At 37.0% G+C, this 22,439-nt stretch overlaps 2 protein-coding genes across 3 annotated transcripts in view; one reads left to right on the forward strand and one right to left on the reverse strand.

Annotated features, from left to right (window-relative positions):
• The first annotated feature begins 2,645 nt into the window (after positions 1 to 2,645).
• LOC311284163 (uncharacterized protein) lies at positions 2,646 to 5,952 on the forward strand. Its single transcript, XM_084399043.1, has 6 exons — positions 2,646 to 2,929; positions 4,305 to 4,331; positions 4,798 to 4,878; positions 4,984 to 5,091; positions 5,300 to 5,359; positions 5,438 to 5,952. Exons 1-6 carry the CDS (start codon positions 2,813 to 2,815, stop codon positions 5,507 to 5,509), a joined length of 465 nt encoding a protein of 154 aa, XP_084255169.1. The 5' UTR covers positions 2,646 to 2,812; the 3' UTR covers positions 5,510 to 5,952.
• A 1,007-nt stretch (positions 5,953 to 6,959) lies between these two features.
• Positions 6,960 to 22,439, reverse strand: part of acad11 (acyl-CoA dehydrogenase family, member 11) — an 81,464-nt gene continuing 65,984 nt past the window's right edge. Inside the window, exons 15-20 of one of the 2 annotated variants that reach the window (XM_084399039.1) lie at positions 18,584 to 18,669; positions 18,249 to 18,320; positions 17,497 to 17,651; positions 14,506 to 14,622; positions 8,806 to 8,915; positions 6,960 to 7,593 (exon numbers count right to left, since the gene is read on the reverse strand). In XM_084399039.1, coding sequence (XP_084255165.1) covers positions 7,479 to 7,593; positions 8,806 to 8,915; positions 14,506 to 14,622; positions 17,497 to 17,651; positions 18,249 to 18,320; positions 18,584 to 18,669 — 655 coding nt within the window. In that variant the 3' untranslated portion in view covers positions 6,960 to 7,478. Of the gene's footprint in view, positions 7,594 to 8,805; positions 8,916 to 14,065; positions 14,198 to 14,505; positions 14,623 to 17,496; positions 17,652 to 18,248; positions 18,321 to 18,583; positions 18,670 to 22,439 lie in introns of those variants that run through there. The other variant, XM_084399040.1, reaches the window with a different exon arrangement.

Consider the following 22,439-nt stretch of genomic DNA (forward strand, 5'->3'; position numbering starts at 1 on the left):
CCTGTATACAGTAGCCAGCACAAATGTTAAACGTGATTTATCATTTACACTAGATAGTGTTACATTTAGTAACAACACTTCAAAAGAATTATATTTAAAACAAGACTTCTCAATAATTCTGAAGATATTACTATAAATTACAGCAACACCTCCCCCTTTGCCTTTCAGACGAGGTTCATGTTTATAACAGTAATCTTGCGGGGTGGACTCATTTAAAGTAATATAATTGTATGGTTTTAGCCAGGTTTCTGTCAAACACAGCAAATCTAGATTATAGTCTGTAATCATATCATTAACAATAAGTGTTTTTGAAGTAAGGGATCGAATATTCAGCAACCCGAGCTTTATCATTTGTTCATCCGTATTATATCTGTTTTTTATTTGTTGAACATCAATAAAATGTTTACCCTTGAATGGGTTTAGGAGTTTTTTGTGAGTTTTTTAAGTGAAAGAGGCTCTATGTGATGGGATTTATCTGACCTTGGTGGATAAATAGTTTAACTCCGAACTATCCCTTTAAAACATCAGGAAGTCTTTGCTGAAAGGAAGAAATTAAATTTATTATTGAGAGCATGTACGAAGAACGCAGCTCAATTTAATATATTTTATAAACGTTTTCTTAGGATAATGTCCAGTCTGAAGGGTGAAAACCACTAGAGTTTGTAAGCCAGCCCACTTGAAGTATTATTCTGTCAGTGTGTCTGAGTTTTTGTTATTCTGTGGTAAATATCTGCACCACAAGAATGTTGCAATGTATAGAATGCTAAGCTCACTCCGCAGCGTCAGTTACAGTAAAACATCTGCTTCCATAAATGTTTTTCTTGTATCTCACGAAGAAACATGTATGAGATGTTCAGCAAGTGATTATTTGACTAAGGCTTATGAATGTGCTCTTCAAAGACACACAAAAGGGTAATTCTGTCAGGACCACTATCGTCAAAAACAATTGGCAATTGCATACAGTTAGGATTGGCGGTATGGTTCTGTTCTGGACAAGAAGAATGAAGAAGAATAGAGCAGCAATAACCCCCCTTAGGGTAAACAGAACAGAACCAACATGAATGTATTGCAGATATCATTAATTCAAGATTTTAAAGTATAACATAATTCGAGAATTTATTCTTATTCAAGGGGAATCAGAATGCCAAACTGACTGACGAGAGGAGGAGCTGGGGATGGAGGAGGGAATTGGCTCCTGAGAAACGCGATAGCTGCTGATAATACTGAAGGAGCTTATATATATATATGCAGTGATAGGCGTCGTATTCCTATAGGTAGACATGGATCAGCTGAGTGTCAGCTGATGTGAGTTTGACTAACGTGACCTGCCAGAACTGACGCTACGCTTAATATCATGATTTATTGGTGTAAATTTAAAGTAGACAAATTAAATGATGATGAATCTATGTTTTACCAGCTACTGCATTTAACCAAATCAGGGCTCATTTCCCAGACAAAATTAAAACTCTTCCCTTTAATGCCTTTTATGCATTGTTAGTCATGTTTCTTCATTTTAAATCACTTTTCACTCCTGCACAAAAACTAATAGCTGTTTGGGGAAAGCAGTCTCTTTGTATAGAATCAGAAACTAAAAATTCATGAATTTAAATTGAACAGAGCTGCTTCCTTTCCTTTTCTGCAGTCAGCAGATCTATCAAACCGACGACTATGCAGAAAGTGCTGAGTATATTCTCAATTTTTAATCCCTTCTTTCAAAACTCAAACGCCCTCCTGTGAGGGATGAGATGTCGACAAGTGTGCACTTATACTGCAACTCAAACTCTTTGGGATATTTTCCTTCTCCATCTTTAGATGCATGCCATAATTTTTCTTTCAAGACAAATAGACAAGCAGATTTTTCTTGGCAGATGATTAAATAGGTAGAAAATCCAATCCATTTACAGTGCCATACATAAAGATTACAATCACAGAGACCTGGGGGTTTGCTCTTTTTACATGGAGAAGTATGTAATCACCAGCAATCCATAACACCCTAGAAAACACATAGCAACATTCTAGAAAACGAAAACCATAGAAGTAAAGAAGTACATCTTTTAGAAGTAAATCTGAAATTCTTGAAAACTGCCAAACCAGTGTTATTGGCCGTCTCTTCAGTCCTGGGACAGGATGTTTGCCTTTGCCATGCCATGTCCATGTGTCTGAGATTTAAATGTGTGTCTGTAAGTGTGCACACATATGTCAAAGTGTGTTGTTTATTTAAAAGCTTAGTAGTTCTTTTATCTGCATGGGATATTGAGTGAACACTTTGAACATGCCTTTTTCTCATATAAGAACACAGTAACTTCAAAGCATCCTCGCTATGTTCCAGAGGCTGGAATGTGATTATTATGTGGCCACAGAAAGCTGCTAAAGAAGTGTGTTTTTTTTAAACAACCCCACAAATTCCTCCATCTCTTTAGAAAATGTTGGCACAAAAGTTTACCTATATTACTGTTCAGTTACAACAAACTTTCTCTATATTCTAGGTCTAGATATACTGTAATCAATAACTGACACCATCTATTTGCTAGTGTGTATGATATATTTGTCTATGTCTTATAAGAATGTGTGTTTTCTGTGGTTGCAAGCTTTTGGGTTTCAGTTCTTCTAACTGCTTGAATATGTTCGAGGTTTCTCTGCTATGCAGACAACTGCGGATGTGTGTGTCTGTGTGTGCGTGTGGTTGGCATGGTCTTTTCTCTCTCATCTCCATCTGGTCTCCATTAGGACTGAGAGTATAAAACTATTGCACTAAGAGAGGGAGCTCCACAGAGCCTCTGATCTCTTAACACACTAACACGCTCTTGCAGCTATGGCCACAATGCTATGGGTCTGTCTGCTTTGTCTACAGGGTTGTCTGCTTACACATGCTCTGGACTGCACGGGCAGAAGTGTGGACTGTGCCGGCACACAGGTTACAGAGGTCAAGGTAAGGTCTGGTTTGAGATTTTGCATGGCCGAAGAATACAATACGCTCCATTTGGGAAGCATCATAGTTTGCTTAAAGTGCTTTTTAGTGGTACTAGTACAGTTGGGTTTACGTGTGTAATCATATTTATAACACATTCATTACATATTAACAGCACATTAATTACACATTACATCAAAATACAACTGTGCTTAAGTTAATTTCAGGCAAATCGCTGAACTTAATATAAGAAACAAGACTTTGTAGTTTATGGTCTACTCTGGACTACAGTAAAAGCCTTGGAATGCTAACCCACAAGTTTCCATTCCAGACTGGTTTTGCGTCACAATGGCAAAGCAAGAGAATAGGGCAATTATACTGGCCATGAGGCATTATGAGTATTTTTAGATGTTAAAGGAGTCAGTAAAGACACTGACCAGATTTGTTTGAAGGGTCAGAACCACAGACACAGATGTCATTTCACTCTTCGCTACCGTGGAGTCTGAAGAGCTGTGACTCAAAAGCCTGTCGTCCCAAAATACCCTGAAAATACCAAACGTCTCCAACTTTCCATGGCATTTCAACGTGCCAGAGCGCTACTTTCCACTTGCTTAGTTTTCCATTTCTTCTGTCTCATGTCCAGAGTTAACATACAGACATGAATACACACATCTGTGTGTGAACTATCACACAAACACTCATGTACTCTCTACGGTTGCACTTCAACTTCAATTTGGTAGGTTCAGATGAATTTCCATAGTTCAACAGTACTTGGAAAACAATGCTTTCTTTTTCTTGGCTTTCTGAAACAGTAATTTCTAGGGAACTATGTGCTGCTACTCTGCTAGATGTGGCTGGGTAATAAAGAAAGAAACATCATAAATGCTGCACTTCTTTAATGTCTAAATTGTTTTAAGTGAATGCAGTACATTTTAAGATATTGAGGTGGAAAGGAAGGGATGAAATGGAGGAAATAGTAGGAGTGCTGAGAGAGTTTAATCTTATTATTTCTTTTAGTCACTTAAAAGAAGTTTTGAATTTATGAACAAATAAATAATTTAATAAAACTAAATAGTGGATTGGTCGTGAAGAAAAGTATTAATTACAAAGCATATACAGTATGTGCACTGAGAAGTATTATACAGTGGCCAATTATCAGAGCTTTGATCAATATTTATTTAGTAATATACAGACTCCAGAGAAAGGAAATTAAACAGACCAACTGTCTAGCTCAAACAGTTACTATTGTGGATTGTTTTCCAAACAAGCAATCTCCACAGATAGCCATCTTTACAAAACCAACCGTGGAGGCCATATAAACACTAGTTTGGATCAATAAGTTGCTGTTAAAATAATTTATATCCCAATAATAATCCTCTTTCATGTCCTTTCATAGGTTGAAGAAGAGCCCTTCTCTTCTCTGGTGAGTCTGTGGCATACAGTTTAAACGTTTGGGGTCAGTAAGATTATTAATGTTTTTGAAAAGTCTCATATGTTCACCAAGGCTAAATTTATTTGATCAAAAATACAATAAAAACTGTAATACTGTGAAAACTCATTACAATAAAAAAGGTTAACTATTTTAATATATTTTAAAATGTAATTTATTATCGTGATGGCAAAGCATTCAACAATCATTATTCCAGTTTTTACTGTCACTTGATCCTTCAGAAATCATTGTAATATGCTGATCTGGTGCTCAAGAAACATTTATTATCATCAATGTTGAAAATATTTGTGCTCCTTAATATTTTTGTGAAAACTGTGATGCAATTTTAATAATGGTTTATTTTATGAATAGAAAGAACAGTTTTTTGAAATAAGCATTTATAATGTGACTTTTTCTTTGATCATAAGGCAATTTGCCAACATCCATTCTCTGTTCTCAGGTGAGGATGCGAAGACAAGCTCAACTCACTCAACAGCCTGGATCTTACTCAGTCAAAGGATCTCCAAACACACTCATCCAGGTAAGAAACACATTCATGTAACATAAGAGAAAAACATTTTGTACTCTATGCAGAAACCGAGAGAGAGAGTATAAAAGTTCATGTAATTTTTGTTCTGTACTTTAGACCGATAGGTCGAGGCGGCATTTGAATGCCAGTAAGAAGAAGCCCAGCAGGTCTCGTATCGGCTCTTACTCACTTCTTTCCCACAACCACGCAACTAACCCACTACAGGTGCATATCCATGACAGCCACAATAACATTTTAAATCGCAAGTGATGATATACACAAATTAGACTTAAACAACAATAGTGCAATTAAATTGGTACTATGATATTATCATCTACTACCATTGTATGTATCATGGTACTGTACAGATGTTAAATATGCAGCCACTTCAAAAAGCTGAAAAAAGAATAAACTCTGATGATCTCTGCGACAGGTTGTAAGTGTGCATAGACAGTTCAAGGATGTTCCCCATCCAAAAGTGGGTGCATTAAAGGTGAGTTCTCTCAAACATACACACATTTCTGACAATTCAGTGTCAAAGGTTATAAGTACAACTCCATCTCTATTTTAGTCTGTAAAGAAGAGGTCCAGAAGAAGTGCACCCAAGAGAAAGAAGAATGTGAGGAATAACACATGCTCATGAGATGTTCTTTGAAGCACCAGACCCACACTTACTTCTGCTGGACTTCCTGTTGACTTTCTAACTCATTTAAATCTGAGAGTAGACTCTGTTGTGCAGATAATGTTATCACTATTAATGACAAAATTTGGACGGTCCCAGAATTTACAATTAAACACACAAAAAAATCTACTTCAAAATAAACATGCAGCATACTAAGCTTCAAAACCTGCATAATACTCGTTTAAAAAAAAAAGTTTATAGTTGAATTATCTTTTGCCAATATGATTCTACAATGTTGTACTAAGTTATAGAAGTCTATATACACTGCTTGAAACGATACAATATATCTAAAATCTTTTGTAGATTCCTGATTAAATAACCTTTCTTCAATGTGGATGGTCTGAACTTCTTCCCATAAAACAGATTATTTCAAACTTTAAAGGTTTAAATTAATATTTGGAGAGAAAAAAAAAAAAGCTAAATAGCATTTAATCATTATATGTTTAATATCTAAAAAGGTCTGTACACTGCCTGTCTGATGCATATTGCTGGGAAAGCATTTTCTCAATCTGGCAAGCTCTAATCTGATTGGCTGGCTTTGCCTTCTGGGAGTCGGGGTACACAGCTTATTTGATCAGGTTTATAGCTTTAGATGTTGGTCAAACAGTGGTTTCCTACCTAAGTGGGCGATTTTTGGCCCAGTGAACTGCAAAAGTGGAGCAGACTTGTCTGGTTATGCAAGACCAGCAAAAAGCCAGTATGCTTGCAGACTGCCAGAGCACTTTGGCAGAGAGATCGGTGATGCCCAATTAGAGAGAAAACACTCAGACTTCATCTATAGCAACAGACGGCCCATTGTTGTCTGTGTGTGCGCATGTGTCTATATAAGGTACCAAACTACCAGCCCATCTGTGCATAATGTCCTTTCAGTTCTGAAGGAGGGACTGAGAAAATGCAGTAATCCATTAAAGAGTAATCCATTTAGTGACATAGCGCGTAGGCCAACCGACATAACACACTCAAAAACACACACACTAGCACTAGGGCTTTTATAAACACACCAGACTTAAGGACAACTAAACAAGATCTGATGAGGTGGGATGGAAATTCTGTGAGGAAGCCATGACACAGAGACATGAAGAGATGCAATATTTAAACACACATTATTCACACCTGTCTGCTTAAAGGAGTGGTATAATGCCCTTTTAACAAGATGTAAAATAAGTCTTTGATGTCCCCAGAGTGTGTAGCTCAAATTGTAGCTCAAAATACCCCACAGATATTTTTATGTAGCGTGTTAAAATTGTCATTTTTTGAGGGTGAGCAAAAACACACCATTTTTGTGTCTGTCCCTTTAAATGCAAATGAGCTGCTGCTCCCGGCACAGAGGGCGGAGCTACAACAACTTGTACCTTTTATGTTCAAACCGGAGTCAGACAATGATGGAGAGACTCAAGAAGAAGTGACAATGTAGAATGCAACATGATGAATTTATGTAGCTTATGTGTAGTTATATTCTAGTCATCGATTAGCATATTCTGTTTTGCTAATCTATAAATCGCGTTCCCGGGCTTATGTAAATATAGGGTTAGTGGATAGCCCGTGTGTAAGAGAGGAATCGTGCAGTTAGTTTACAAAAAACAATTATATTGCTATAAAATGCGCTCTGTAATGTGCTGTATTCCCATTTCGCAAACAGCCATTTTTGATTACAGAATTAAAAATAAAAGAAAAAAACATTATCTACATTCATTTATAATAACATTTGATCTACATTAAATTAAAAAGTACAGTCACATTTCAATTAAAGACACAAATTGAACTTTCAAACATTTTCTTTATAAAATGTACGTACTTGTGATATCCCATAATGATTAGAGTATAAGAGTATTATATATTGCTTATTTCTGTTTAAGTAGGTCACTTGGATAGCTGTTAGTCATTTTCAAGAAATAATTAAGAAGTTTGTGTTTGGCAGTTTTAAGGTGAATCAGAGTTTAGCTTGGGCTCGTCTCTGTTGGTCTCTGAGCTCCAGGAGAGCAATGGAGGACAAATGAACCTCATCAGGTCCATCAGCTATGCGTAGAGTCCGTGCATAAGCATACCTATATAAACATATAACCACACAAAAATGCTTTTAATATGACAGCACATCACTAAAAACTTCTAGTGATTCTCAAACAGCTATCAAATAGCTTTAAGAAGGTTGACTGTTTATGGTATAAAATTATAATAATAATTACAATAATGATTGTAACATTTATATAATTATGACTATTAGTAAGTAGTATTATCATCAATAAATAATTATTTAATTCTTAATACTAAAAACACTAGAACAATTATTTTAATTTACAATGATTACACATCAATAATAATAACAATAATAATAATATGTATATGTATATGTATATTTTTGATTATTATTATGACATTATTATCATCATCAATAAATAAAAATTAAACTCTTAACACTGGTATAATTATTTTATTTACAAGTATTACACACCGCATTAATAATAATAATAATAATAATAATAACAATAATAACAATAATAATTGTTAATTATTAATTAGCTAATATTAATTAATATTAGTTAACATCAACTAACAATTATTTAATATGGTTTAAAATATATAAAAACTTTTAAATAATTTTTAACAGATTCAGGTAACAAATACTATAGAAATTAAGAAAAGTAATTAAATGTAAAAAACAAACAAACAAACAAAAAAACACTGCGTAGTCTTCACGGTGTAATTGAATACAGATAAATCCTTATTTAAAATACAAAAGTGATTCAGTCATGAGCTGTGAATGATTTTCTTTTTTTTGTTCTTTGAATAACATTAATGACACAGACAGCAGCAGGTTTTTTAGGCTGGTGTCACTTTAAGACCTGACGCACATGATGCAGATCTGACTCACAAAAATGGGCATTTTGACAATTCATTATCTCCAAAAAAAGAAAATAACTCAATTCGATACTGCATGCTGTCTGAGAAGCGGTTTCTGTGCATGCGTTTTGAACGCATGATGTTTCGCAGATGTTAACACTAAATAACATCTCTATATATTCCAAAACCTTGTCTTGATTATAGATATCAAGGTACTCTGATTCATATATTCATACTTAAATGGCACTGTATATACACCACATGGTATTTTCTTCAAGATAAAAGGAATGTCTTTCAATAGTATTATATGGAAATTCCATAATACTTGAAATAATTTAGAAACTCATTTACCTCACCTACAAAATTTCAGCAAATGAAAATATGATGTACACGTTTTCAGGAAACAATAATTTACTCACATTTCTGCAAGTGGGAAGTCATCAGACACTCCTGCACCACCGTAAACTTGAATGGCACAGTCCACCACCTTACTTGCCATCCTGCCTGCCGCCACCTTTATCATAGCAATCTAATGAAGAAGAAAAAAAAAAATCCCACAAGGTCAAGATATTATGGGTGACAAACAGATCTGTGTGCGTGTGTTTGTTTTGCTTATGTTCTTCATTTGAGAGTGATTTAATTAAAAAGTACCACACTGGGACCTTACAGGCAGAGACATCTCCACAGGAACATGCAGTAAAAGCTAATAAGATTCCATCTCACTAACGTAATCCTCGGTTGTTTCGTACAATTATAGATTTGTGTGGATCTGGTATGCATCCAACAAGACATTTAATTTTGAATACACAGAGATGAGAAGATAAATATGAAATCTGCAATTATGTTCGCCCATCTGCTGGAGGACTGGGCCTCATAATAAACTAATGTGCAGAATTCAGAAACGGGCTGTATACAGTGATGCATGTATCTACTTTTAAAACCACCCCAGCAGGAGACGTGCTTAAGGTGTTTGGCTTTTCTCCAAACTCACAATATGAATCAAACATAAGGTGTTGGTTCAGCAAGGAGGAAACAGCAGGTAGGCTAACATTAACAGAATCGCTGCAAGAATATGCTTCATCTCTATTAGCTGAAGCCTGAACACGGTGTTACCGTGACTACAACCAGTGGGATACGGAGCCCTACTATTCTGGCTGAACCTAGAGAAACTGAAGTTGAGCAAATGGCCCCTGCCACAACTGCAATGGACCGCATGGCAGAAGGTGAAAAGTGTGTATATGGAGAGAGTTGAGGGCTGGAAGGGGAACTGGATTAAGATGTGTGTTTTTATTACGTTTTAAAATAGAATGGTTTTACTTTCTATTACTTTTTTCCATTATTACAGTAGATGAGGATATTATTTTTGTATACATAAACACCACCGTCTAGCAGCATTAAGCAGTTTGTGTGAATAAACATGTCAATTTCAGGTACCAAATAAAACCCCTTAATGGAAAAGTTAGTCTCTGACTGTGATGGCCGCACTAGCAGCCACACATGGAAACGACAATAACTTACGACAATAACGGTGGCAACTCTTTCATTTGTTTTGAGCACATTATATACTACACAAAATAAATAACTAGACACACACTTTAGTTTTAAAAACAGTTTTATTAGTTTTTTGACTTAGTTTTCTATTTGGGTGCACACATTTAGTTAACCTTGTCAATTTAGCTAATTTCAGGTAGGGATGGCTGACGCGAAACAGTCGTTCCGAAGCTTTGCGAGATCCCGAAGCGCAGATGTTTCGAAACACTAGCCGTTTCTCAATACCAAGTACGCAAAGTTCGGACTTGAGTCCTTGGTAGTTCGGACTTGACAAGTTCGACTCAGGAGAACGAACTCCCGAGGACGGGAGGACGCAAGTCCGATAATTCTGAAATGGAACAGCAGCGTACTTGATAGTGTCACTCAGCTCGCTCTGGCTACTCCGGTTATCTCTTTTTGTATATAGGCTACAAATAAAACAAAATATGTTATAAACCACCACTTTGCCTCTTTTCATTTTCATTAAACATAATGGCCACACAAATGTGGTTCAGGCAACGCAATTGATCTTCACTGCATATTTATAACAACACGAAATATAAAGCACAACCCTGACTCTTTTTGTTTTCATTTTAAAATATGATGAATAAAAAACATTATAATATTGATCATTAAAACTAACATTTAGCAAAAAGAGACAGGGTTGTGTCATTTAATTTTATTATATATGTACATACAGTGAAGAGAATGTAGGCAACATATAGGCTATAATAAAATATTTTATGTTTTAAATTTATAAAATAAAATGACATAACCTTTTTTGTTAAATGTCAGTTTTAATGATCAATAATAGCCATTCTAAAAGTATAAGTAGCCTAAAAGGTATAAGAAGCTGTACAATAATAAAGCCAACGATTCAGTCAAACATAAGTCAGCTCTCTAGGCTACAACGTTAAAGTTAAATAGACTAACGTTAAATAAAGCTGAAACTTCACTTTGCCCTCAGCTAAAACGTTTTGCCAGGGAACAAATGATAGATTATTGAGACAAATAAAATAAATAAATCGCCCGTTAGATATACACAAGACGAATGTTAAACCACTAGACTAGAGACATCCGAGCCAGCGGCAAGTCAGCAGCACTAGCCGAGGAAAGGCTGTTCTCGGCGGGGTACGAGCGCAGAGCGGCCGATTGCCTGGTTCTCACAACTCCGAAAACGTCAGATCAAATTTTCAAATAGGCGCTATCTTTATAAATAAACCAAAGATTTGAGCTTTAAACAACTACATTCTCGCCTGAAATACTCTTAAAACTACATTTTGTGACACAATTACAGCAGTATTTTTAAATTACGTGGGGTTTCTCCTCCGCTATTGAGGCTTGCTGGTTGGTGTGAGATGCATTCTGGGATACCTGGCTGTCTCAAGTTCGCACAAGTCACCTCTAGATGCATCCTCGGTAAAAGGGGCGGATCAAGAACACATCCGGGGATTTGAACTGGACTTGGCTAGATGTGAACTTTGAATTGGAACAGTACTAGGGCAGCAACTGATGACGTTTCACAAGTCCACAAGAACACAAGTACAGACAAGAACGCATATTGAGAAACGGCTACTGATCCGAAGCGTGATTCAAAACACCCATGTCACGTGACTATGGCCAAACGAAGCCTCGAAGTGTTTCACTAAGTGTTTCATCAGGTGTGGTCCGCCGAATCAGCGTTTGATTGACACGGTCGGGAACAGACCACACAATCGCAATCACAATCTGTATAAAAGTGAAATCAACGCATATTGACCTCGTGGGTTTTTGTGAGAGGAGTTTGATTTTGAGATAGCGGATTTTTGGTGATATAGTGACATAGTAGGCTAAGTCCTTCCACAGCAGAGAAATTAATATTTTTGAATAAAAATCCCTAAAAAAGTGAGACATTGTGGCTTGGTTTCTTTTATTAATATTCATTTTTCAGGACCAAAATAACATTATGCACAGTGAGGAGCCTATGTTACAAGCTTCACATATTAGAAAAATACAATAAAAAAACACTTTCTTTTTAATGGCTCATCAAGGTTGTTTCAGATCAACACCTGCAAGTGACCACTAGGTGTCACCATTGAGACGGGTGTCGGATTGATTCGAAGCCTCGAAACAATATGGCCCATTTGGTTCAACTGTTTCATTGCTTCACGAAGCCTCGATCTGCCCACCACTAATTTCAGGTTCATTATTTTTAAGTTACGTCCTGTGAAATTAATACCTTTCTCTTTGAGTTACCAGTTCTTGGGGAGTTGCTGCTGGGGGTCTCTGGCTAGCTGACAGGCAAAAGGACTTTCAACTTAATCTAAGCTGTTTAAGTAGGGGAATGGATAATTGGACTGCGCCATGTTTTGCCATATCATGGGGGTGGCAGAGTATTCCATTTTTGAGTTGTGTTCTTTTCTTTGTTAGTTATATTTTGTTGTTATGATTATTTAATGGATTTATCTTTGGTTCATATCAGGTAGCGTTGGTTTAACATGTGTTGTAGTTATTGTGGTTTGTTTATATATTATGTGCTTTGTTTACTCCCTTTTGTGTCAGAATGGCCTGATCAGCCACTATATAAGTTTTCCCCATGTCTCAGTCTAGTAGGTCTGTTTTGTTTGTTCAGCCTATATTAAGGTTATGTTACCTGAGTTAAGTTCTGTTTAGTTTACCTCTTTTATGGGCCCAGAACTTTCTGTTATTCTATAAATTAGTGTTTTTTTGATTTTGTAAATAAAAACCTATATTTTCTGAAAACCTATTTTCTGATTCCTCATGCCTGCCAGCTTGGTCTCTCACACTGACCCTGGCCAGTATTTAATTAATAGTTAACTTTTTAGAGGGGCATTTACATAAGCACTTTCAAACTTTTTGATGTCTAAGTATGGAGCCCCTGAAGGGACATGGTGATGGTGGGAAAAATGAAATAAGAGAAAAAAAAATTTACATTTCATGGCTTTTGAGTTTCATGCAAAGGAACTTTCACTATATTCCAATGCTTTTGCAAATTTTCCCAGGGTAACGCAATACTTTTGGGAGACAACACAAAATGTATTTCTTGAGGTATCGCAAAACATTTTGTGAGATAATACAAAAGTTTCCCGGGTGAACACAAAAGTTTTGTGAGCGAACGCAAAATCACTGAAATATATATTTTTTATTTACGCTCATCTGATTTCTTTTTCATCACCATGTCAGGGGGTCTGTAATAAAGACCCTGAAAAAATAATGATGATCTTGTAAGGGACCCCCTTCTCAAAATATTAATATATTTTAATGTATATAATTAAGTATTCTAATGTATAATAATAACCAATTTATTTACAGATATTATGACCAAAATTAAATAACTGTTTCCTAAACTGATATTTACATTGTCATTAATTGTACTAAACAAATCACTACCTCATGATTTGGTGAAAGTATAATAATAATAATTCATTTTTAATGCTTTGTAAGTACACACATGAACTTTAACAGCCCTTAACAAAAATTATCATATATTTCACAAATCCCTTTGCATCCCCTTACAGACTCCTGCACCCCAGTTTTGAAAACACCTGCTCTAACCTGTACCTGTCAAAAGTTTGGAAAAATTAAAAAAAATATATGTTTTTGAACGAAGTCTCTTATAAATGCTCACCAAATCAAAAATACAGTAAAACAGTAATATTGTAAAATACTATCACAAATTAAAATAACTGTTTTCTATTTTAATATTTTTTTAAATGTAATGTATTCCTTGAATGGCAAAAGCATGAATTTTCAGCATCATTACTCTAGGTTTCAGAGTCACATGATCCTTCCAAAATCATTCTAATATGCTGGTTTGGTGCACAGGTAATATTTCTTATTATTATCAAAACACTTGTACTGCTTAACATTTTTTATGGAAATGGTGAAACTTTTTTTCAGATAGAAAGTAGAAAGTTCAATGAACAAAATTTATTTGCATTTATTAAATAGAAATGGTTTGAAACATTATAATTTTCTTCAGTCACTTTTAATCAATGTAATACATCCTTGATGAATACAGGCATTCATTTATCTTTTTTTTAATCTTACCACAAATGTTTGAATGGTATCATTGTTTTCACAAAAATGTTAAGCAGGAAAAACAGTTTGCAACATTGATAACAATAATAACAATACATGTTTCTTGAGCAGCAAAACAACATATTAGAATGATTTCTGAAAGATCATGTGACACTGAAGACTGGAGTTATGCTGCTCAGGCTCTACTGCTCTCTGGAGCTGGACACATCCCATGTGAACATATCACTCCAACAGACACATCTGTTGATGAGGAGTGACAGAAAGAGAGGATATGAGTTCTGAGATAAACTTTGTGTGTGTGCGTGCGTGAAAGGTCAGTCTGTCAGAGTTGATTTCTGCACATCTTCCATCATCTATTGGAGTTTCAGTTCATGCATTAAGTGAGAGTGACTGAGATGTTTAAAAGCATGAGAGCAGACAGACAGAAAAGAGTGAGACAGACTTTGTCAAGTCAGTTTAATTATTTCAAGTGCAATTCAGAAAATGAATGATCATGTCAAAGAAAAAAGAAAAGAATGATAACTACAAAGTATAACAGTAAACTTTACCTGTTGTCTTGCAGCCTTGTTGCCCTGTGTGTCCAGTGTGTGAGCAGCATGTAATGTTAACAGACGCGTCTGCGCAATGGCGATTCGACACTCTGCTATCCAATGAGCTACCACCTCCTAGAGCCAGAAACAAACACTGAATATATTACATGCATTAAACCAAACAAAAAATACAGGATTGATGCATGAATTACAAATACACAAGCTGATATAAAAAGCTCATCCACTGGGTGTCAGTAATGAGCCGTTTGCTATGAGGTAAGGCCAGCCAGCGGTCAATCAGAGCAGATTCCAAAATATTCCTCTGGCAAGCATCTTGCATTATTGAGGTCTAAGACTCTCTATGCACAATAATATTTAAACAGTGCAATATTTAAACCATGGAATGGAAGAGTCTTCTCTTCCATTCCATGGTCTATTAGATAATCCTGACAGACATAGAATAACTTTCTCTACAACACAACCTCAGGATACCCTTGTGAAAAAGAGGCACACCATAGCATACTTTTATAAAATGTGCATATTACAAAAATAATATACTTAATTGCTCATATTTACTAATAAAATACTTCTTTGCGAACTGGATGTTTTTGGATATTTAGCTGCATTTAAATTGTAATCAAAATTATACTGTTGTTAATTTCTTTTATATGCAATTAGCTGAACTTACACTTTTACCTGTACATTTTTAAATGTAAAGCATTTACATTATATGACAATATATGACATTACATAATATGACAAGCATTTAATATAAACTAAAATACACTTAATTCATGAACAGTATTTAATTATTTGTAATTACACATTTGTAATGATGAAGCTACAATTTAGAATATTTAAAATACATGAATTAAACAATGTGTAATGTCAAAAAACACACTACAGTTACTACAATCAAACTATAATCAAGTAATTCACAAGTGCTTTAGTATTTTAGTAAAAACTAAACTTTAAAGGCACACTGTGGAGAAATTGTGTTTTTGTCAAACAGCGACCCCTAGAGTCATTGTGGAATACTTGCACTGTCGTAAATACCCCTCCACCCCCCTACCTCCCACCCTGTACACCGGTACCTGCGTCGGGCATGGAACAGGCAAACATAGACTCCGAAGACATGATTATTGCAATTTATCATAATAGTTTGCAAATTGTGCTTGTTTATTTACAACCTCTACGTTAGGCTTATTTATGTCCTGATATTTATGTGAGATATTGAAAACTGTTCTCATGATAATCGCAAGAATCAACGTCAACAGCGTCGTCTGATATCCTTCAGGACTACGTGATAAATACACCTCACAACACCTGAGTTCAGCTGGCAAACTAGTTCATGAGGCAAGCTAGGCGATAAAACATAACGCAAAAAACACGTAAGAGAACGAGTGTTTGTAAGTCTGTTAACAGCTCTGATAATCGAAAGCTAGCTAGACATATGTGGAAATTATTGGACTGGTCTAATTATCAGCAATGGATGAATGAACCGCATGTTAAAAAAAATGACATAGGCTACTACAAGCAAGCGCAGCAACATACAACATAGAATGCAAACAAGTTTACAAATAAGAGATTTATTTACTGGCCACTTCATGCGTTTTCTCAGATCGGATAGCTATCTGATTTATCAAAACGATTCCATTTACACCTGGTCACATAAATGTGTTTTTGCGAAACGGATTTAAATCCGATCTTCAATTCTCGCGCTATATGCAGATTTAATGGAGTGCACGTCACCGAAAGCAACAGATATGAGCTGCATTTTATTGATCATCAGCTAAAATTTCAAAATCAAAGACCGCAATAAGAGAGAGCAGTAACAGCCCTGGTAAGATCATTTCGTTTCTTTACTTTTAATGATGATGATTGTGTGTTAAGCGTCTGCGACTTACTTTCACTTTGATTTGCAATAGTTTGCATGTTGGCTTGATGAATCGATGCTCAGCTGCGGTGATGCGTGTTCCAGTAGCGTCGTCATATCTGGCTATAACATATAGCCTATAACACGCTCTCACACGTTTTTTTATTTATTTTTTTTAGCATTTTTGGGAGGAATACAATTTACATATGTGGTTTCAACAACCAGATGCATTTACACTTGTCCAGTTTCGTCTGGAATGCGTCTCAGACCTCCTCCTGAAGTGGTTTGAGCGATCGGATTCAAATCCGTCTCGAATGCGCTTCGGAGGGCATTTACACCTGGTCTTTTCACGATCGGATAGCTATCCGATCTGAGAAAACGCATGAAGTGGCCAGGTGTAAACAGCCCCCATGACAAAAACATACGCACGAAAGCCGAAAACAAATGCTGGTTGGCCTCTCACATCCATAGACAGTATATAAATGCTCACGTCCAAATTTGAGGAAGTGGTGGGGGAAGTGACGTATGCCGTAAAGCAGACGAATTTTGTAGTTCTTTTTGTGCTCGGGTTACTACCCGAACCCCGAAGTTACATAGTGCCAGTAAAAGCGATACAGACCCCATCAGGCTATGGCAGACGTGTCATTCAAGTCGATGTACCATCACAAGGGTCTTGGAAGTATATTATGAAGGTTGAAAAGCTACATAGTGTTCCTTTAAAGCAGGATTTTAGATTTAGAGCACTTAAGCGGTCTTTTCATTGCATGAATAATATATTATTTGCAAGTTTTCTTTGTAAACCTTTTATGATCTGAAGTACATTAGTGCACATTCAATACACTTCTTTTTCATAAGGACAGTCTGACCCAAAATATTCTTTAATTATAATGAATGAATGAATGACTGAATTACTGAATGAATGAATGAATGAATGAATGAATGAATGAATGAATGAACGAACGAACGAACGAACGAACGAACGAACGAACGAACGAATGAATGATGTTCATTCATTCAATCATTTTTCAAATGATAATGTTGGGTTGTGCCTCAAAGAGTCTAATCTACAACATATCCAAGGTAGTACAATTAACAAACCCAAAAAACAAACTTTAAGACAATCACATACGTACATGTTGGTACAGTCTCTTTCCAAAGGCTTGTCTATGAGCTGCACGTTGGCATAGCAGTTCCAGTGCCCACTCTGCCAGCCCCACAGCCCTCATGCAGTGATGAAGTCTACCTGGTCCCAGCCGTCCCTGAGCGATCTCAAAGCCCCGACCCTCACCTACAAACAAATAATCAGAGAGCAAACAATTTATCTAATCAATTAATCAAATGGCAACCATACATTAATCAGACAGCTCCACAAATAGTAATGCAAAATGATATTATATAACAAGCATAAATCTGTGCATGGCAAATTGAGTCATTTCATAACCAGCCTTGGGTGTAAAAAAATAGGTTAAACCAAACAGTGAATACCCACAAGGCAAGTTTGTTTTGTTAAGTGCTTCCTTTAAGGGGTTTAATCAATATCTATTATGGTTTAATAAATTCATTCCAAGTATTCCAATAAAGCTTATTTTATCCCTGTGAGTAAGTGCACAGGGCGCTGAAGTTATTGAAGTTTTTGTGGGCTCATTAATCTGAAAGAACAGTACACAAACATACTCACACACACACACACACACACACACACACACACACACACACACACACACACACACAAAACCACACACACACACACACACACACACACACACACACACACACACACACACACACACACACACACACACACACACACACACACACACACAGAGTAGGTGTGTACAGCACGTGCACAGACAAACACACACGCACTCTGATGAATGAATCTCACCAAGAAGAATGTTGGAAGCAGGAACTCTCACATTGTCAAAGTGGATCTCAAAATGGCCACCATGGATCGCATCTACAGAGATAAACAATATTTCACTGTATAGTAAAAGCAAGGGAACCCTATTTAATCTATGTCATCACATATACTGAAAAGATATGGTGGAAAGACAGATGTGGAAGAACAGACAGAATCAAACAGAGGATGCTGAGAGGGAGAATGTTGTGATAAGGAAGTGGAGCGATAGTGAGAGAGGAGACTTTAAAGCACAGAGATGAAAAAAAGATGAGTTGAAGATCTGATAAGCTTCATGTGGCACAGCACATTGTGTTAATCACCGTCTTGTCCGAAAACAGTAAGTGGCCTTATCTTCTTCACTCCTGGAGTGTTCAGAGGGACCAGAATCATGGTGTGCAGCCCATGCCTGAAAAACATTTGCACATTTACACACACACAAAAAAAAACACTCCTGAATGAACACACAGTAGGCTAACACTTTACAATGACCATGTTACACATAACCCTTATTAATACTATTTATCGTAATTCATCTTATTAATATTATTCATCGTAATTATTAATATTATTCATACTTACATATTTATACAAGTATGTTTTATATAAATATTTTACATACATGATTTTTTCACATCGACTGATGGACAGTACTATACTGCAGCATGATTAACCAATAGTAGAAGTTGAGTGTTGCTATGCGGTTCTTAAGGTATTCTAAGTATATTTACCATGTTGCCCTGTGGTTGCTATGGTGCTTTTGTCAAATAATTCCACAATGAAGACTTTATGATATTCTGGCATCTAGATATGGGTCATCCATCTTTAATGTGAGTCCAGAATGTTTCCATAACATTGTACATTAAACCCTTTGTTTTGAAAACATCAAGGAAAACTTGATTTCTCAGGATATGACCACTTTCATCTTCCTATAGTAAGGAAGAAGTCCATTGAATGTGTCTACTGTAAGAGATAATCATGAGATATGAGGGTGAAGCAGTTTTAGCTTCATACTACTTGGATTCAAATGAAATACAGATAAGAGAAAATTCCACCCGCTTTCTCTTTTCAGCTGCCAAGGTTGCTATTCACTGCAGGGGAGAAAGAATGCACTGGTAGACAAACAGAAGACAGAAAGAGATGATTCTGAACAAAAAAACAGCACAAAATACATGGAGAGAAAAGCAAGAAACTAAAGAAGACTCGCAAGATAGAGCGAGAGAGAGAATTAGAGTGATCGCATGATACCAACGTCATAAAAAAAATCAAAACAGACATTGAATATATATATATATATATATATATATATATATATATATATATATATATATATATATATATACTAGGGCTGTAGTCAAGACCACCTTTGTCGAGTCCAAGACAAGTCCAAGACCAGGACTAGTCGAGTCCAAGTCAAGACCGAGTCCAAAGAGGTTCGAGTCCGAGTCAAGACCGAGTCCAAAAAGGTTAGAGTCCGAGTCAAGACCGAGTCCAGGACAGGAAAAAAAAAGTCTGCTAAAAATATAGCCTATAGAAATTAAATCATTATGTAATAATGAATAATGAATGATTTTAATTTTATTTAAAATAATTGACTAATTCAAAGAACAACAAAAAATAATAATTATATAGGCCTAAAGGAGCACACACATTCGTTTTGACTGTCTGATCAGCCTCACATTCTGTTCCTGTCAATCATACACGCGACGTCAACCAATTAAACTGCATGAGGGAGGGCCGAGCCAACTCACACACACACACACACACACACACACACTAGAGATGCGGATAAACCCCGGATCGGGCGGATGACGTGACGAAAAATAATATTTTAATTAAATTCGGGCGGGTGGCGGTTGAACCAATCAAATGAAAAAAGTTTGCCAGTAAGCAAACCTGCAAGCTATGAGCCCAGCTGTTAGTAGGCTACTATTTAGCTAATTAGCTATATTTTAAAACAGCCAGTCATTGGAGCCTACCACTCGTGGAATAGGCATTTAAAAGAGAGGCAGATTATGGAGTGATATGACTCAGAAATTACATCGGACAATGTTCAGATGTCATTCAGCGAGATGTTTAGAAGAACGCAAGAGCTAAACTTCTACAAGCTCAATAACATCCACATCAAAAAAACAAAAAAACAAAAAGAAGGTAAGAAAAAAAGTCGGAAAACTTTGCCCATTAATTAGATGTGCAAGGCAAGCAGGCTAGTTTTCGGGTTGTTATGGACATTTAAAAATGTGAATATTCACGTTGCACTAGCGGTGGACTTTCAGCGAGTTTATTTAAACATTTATTTTTTAAAGAGCCGTTTGTGAGTCAAAAGAGCCGGCTCTTTTCAGTGAGCTGAGTCAAACAAGCCGGCTCACGAAAAAGAGCCGAAATGCCCATCGCTAGTTATTAGGTGGCTAGTTATTACACTTTCCCTCCAATAATATTTTGTTTTAATATCGCGGCGACGTATGTGTGCTTACTGGGAACATAATAAAGACACCTGGACTCGGTCGAGACCAAAAGCCATATTTGGCAAGACCAGTGGCCGAGACCGAATGCCAGCGAGTCCGAGACAAGTCCGAGACCATAGAAAAACGGTCTCGAGTCCGGACCGGACTCGAGTACTACAGCCCTAATATATACATACAATTCATAATTAATAGGTTTTGATTGAATTCAAAAGTGATTTTTGTAAATCCAGAATGATTCAGTTAGAATCGTAATGGAATTGTCAAGTCAAGTCACCTTTATTTATATAGCACTTTTTACAATACAGATTGTTTTAAAGCACTTTTACAGTGATAACAGGAAAATAATGCAACAAAGTTTGCGTCGGCTGTACAGCAGATCTAGAAGAAAATAGCGTCATAGTCCAGCTTAAGTAAGTTCAGTGATGGTTCATTTTTGTTTAAAAAAGTAATTAATGTAGTTAATTTACTGTATGCATGTATGTATGTGTATATATATATATGATATATATATATATATATATATATATATATATATATATATATATATATATATATATCACGGGTGGAGTGGCTCTAAGTAGTGTAAGTGGAGTAGCCCTGGAGGCTAACTAGGGCGGTACCGGTGATACAGTGGGCCAGGGCGGAACCGGTGATACAGGGGGCCAGGGCGGAACCGGCAGTTCAGGGGCCCAGGGCGGAGATTGCAGTTCAGGGGCCCAGGACGGAGCTTGCAGCTCAGGGGGCCAAGGCGGAACCGGTCGTTCAGGGCTGAGCGTCTTGGAGACAGCCTCCGTGGACACCTCTTCTCGAGGTGACTTGTGGGCTGAAGCGGGCTCAGGGACCAGCGAAGAATTCTCAGGCGCGGTGACGGCCATCTTGGTCAAAGACTCGTGCATGGCTGAATCTTGGCTGAAGTCTCTGGCTCGGGCGTGGCGGTGGCCTCGACGGGACGACTGTGGAAGGGCGGTGGCCTCGACGGGACGAGACTCTGGAAGGGTGGCGGCCCTCTTGGTTGAGGGCCCACGGGCCGGAGCCGATGTGTGCGCTGCCCACACACAAACATAACAGCTGTGGCGACCATGAAGAGTGCTGCATCCTCCGTATGAGCGGATATATATACACGTGAAGAAGCTCAGGGGCCCATATATATATATATATATATATATATATATATAGCACACAAGCAATGCGTTGCATCGTACTGACCAGTGCCTGTCTTGTGTGAAATCAGGTGAGCACAACAAAGACAGAAGCATCTGGGACTTAGGGGTGAGGCCCAAATCTAGGTAGTAAAACCTGACGAAAGTGTGAGTAGAGGACCAGCCCGCCGCATCACATACTTCTTGTAGGGATACCCTTATTATAAGGCTTGCAAAGCCGCCACACTCCTCCTGATATGACGAACCACAGAGGAAACACCAACAGTTTCTCCCCAAAGACAACATCCAAAGGTGCATGGAAAGCAGCTAAGGCCGTCACGTAAACCTTTAGAGTGTGTGGGGAGGGGGGGATAACCCTGCAGAGAATCGATCCAGCAGAAATTCCAACACTGTACCAACCAGGCAGTTAACTGAATCCAGCTGATGATTTCCGCCAGTTTCTTTGTGTAGGGAGCTCTGGAATGAGCGTGTCTCAACAACCTTAGTTGAGAGTCTGTGTTGGGCCCCCTCAGAGGCCAAACCCACACTTCCATAACTCTGCCCTCCAGAACTAC

This window comes from Rutilus rutilus, assembly GCF_951802725.1.
Source record: "Rutilus rutilus genome assembly, chromosome: 24".
In the NCBI taxonomy this organism is placed as follows: Eukaryota; Metazoa; Chordata; class Actinopteri; order Cypriniformes; family Leuciscidae; genus Rutilus; species Rutilus rutilus.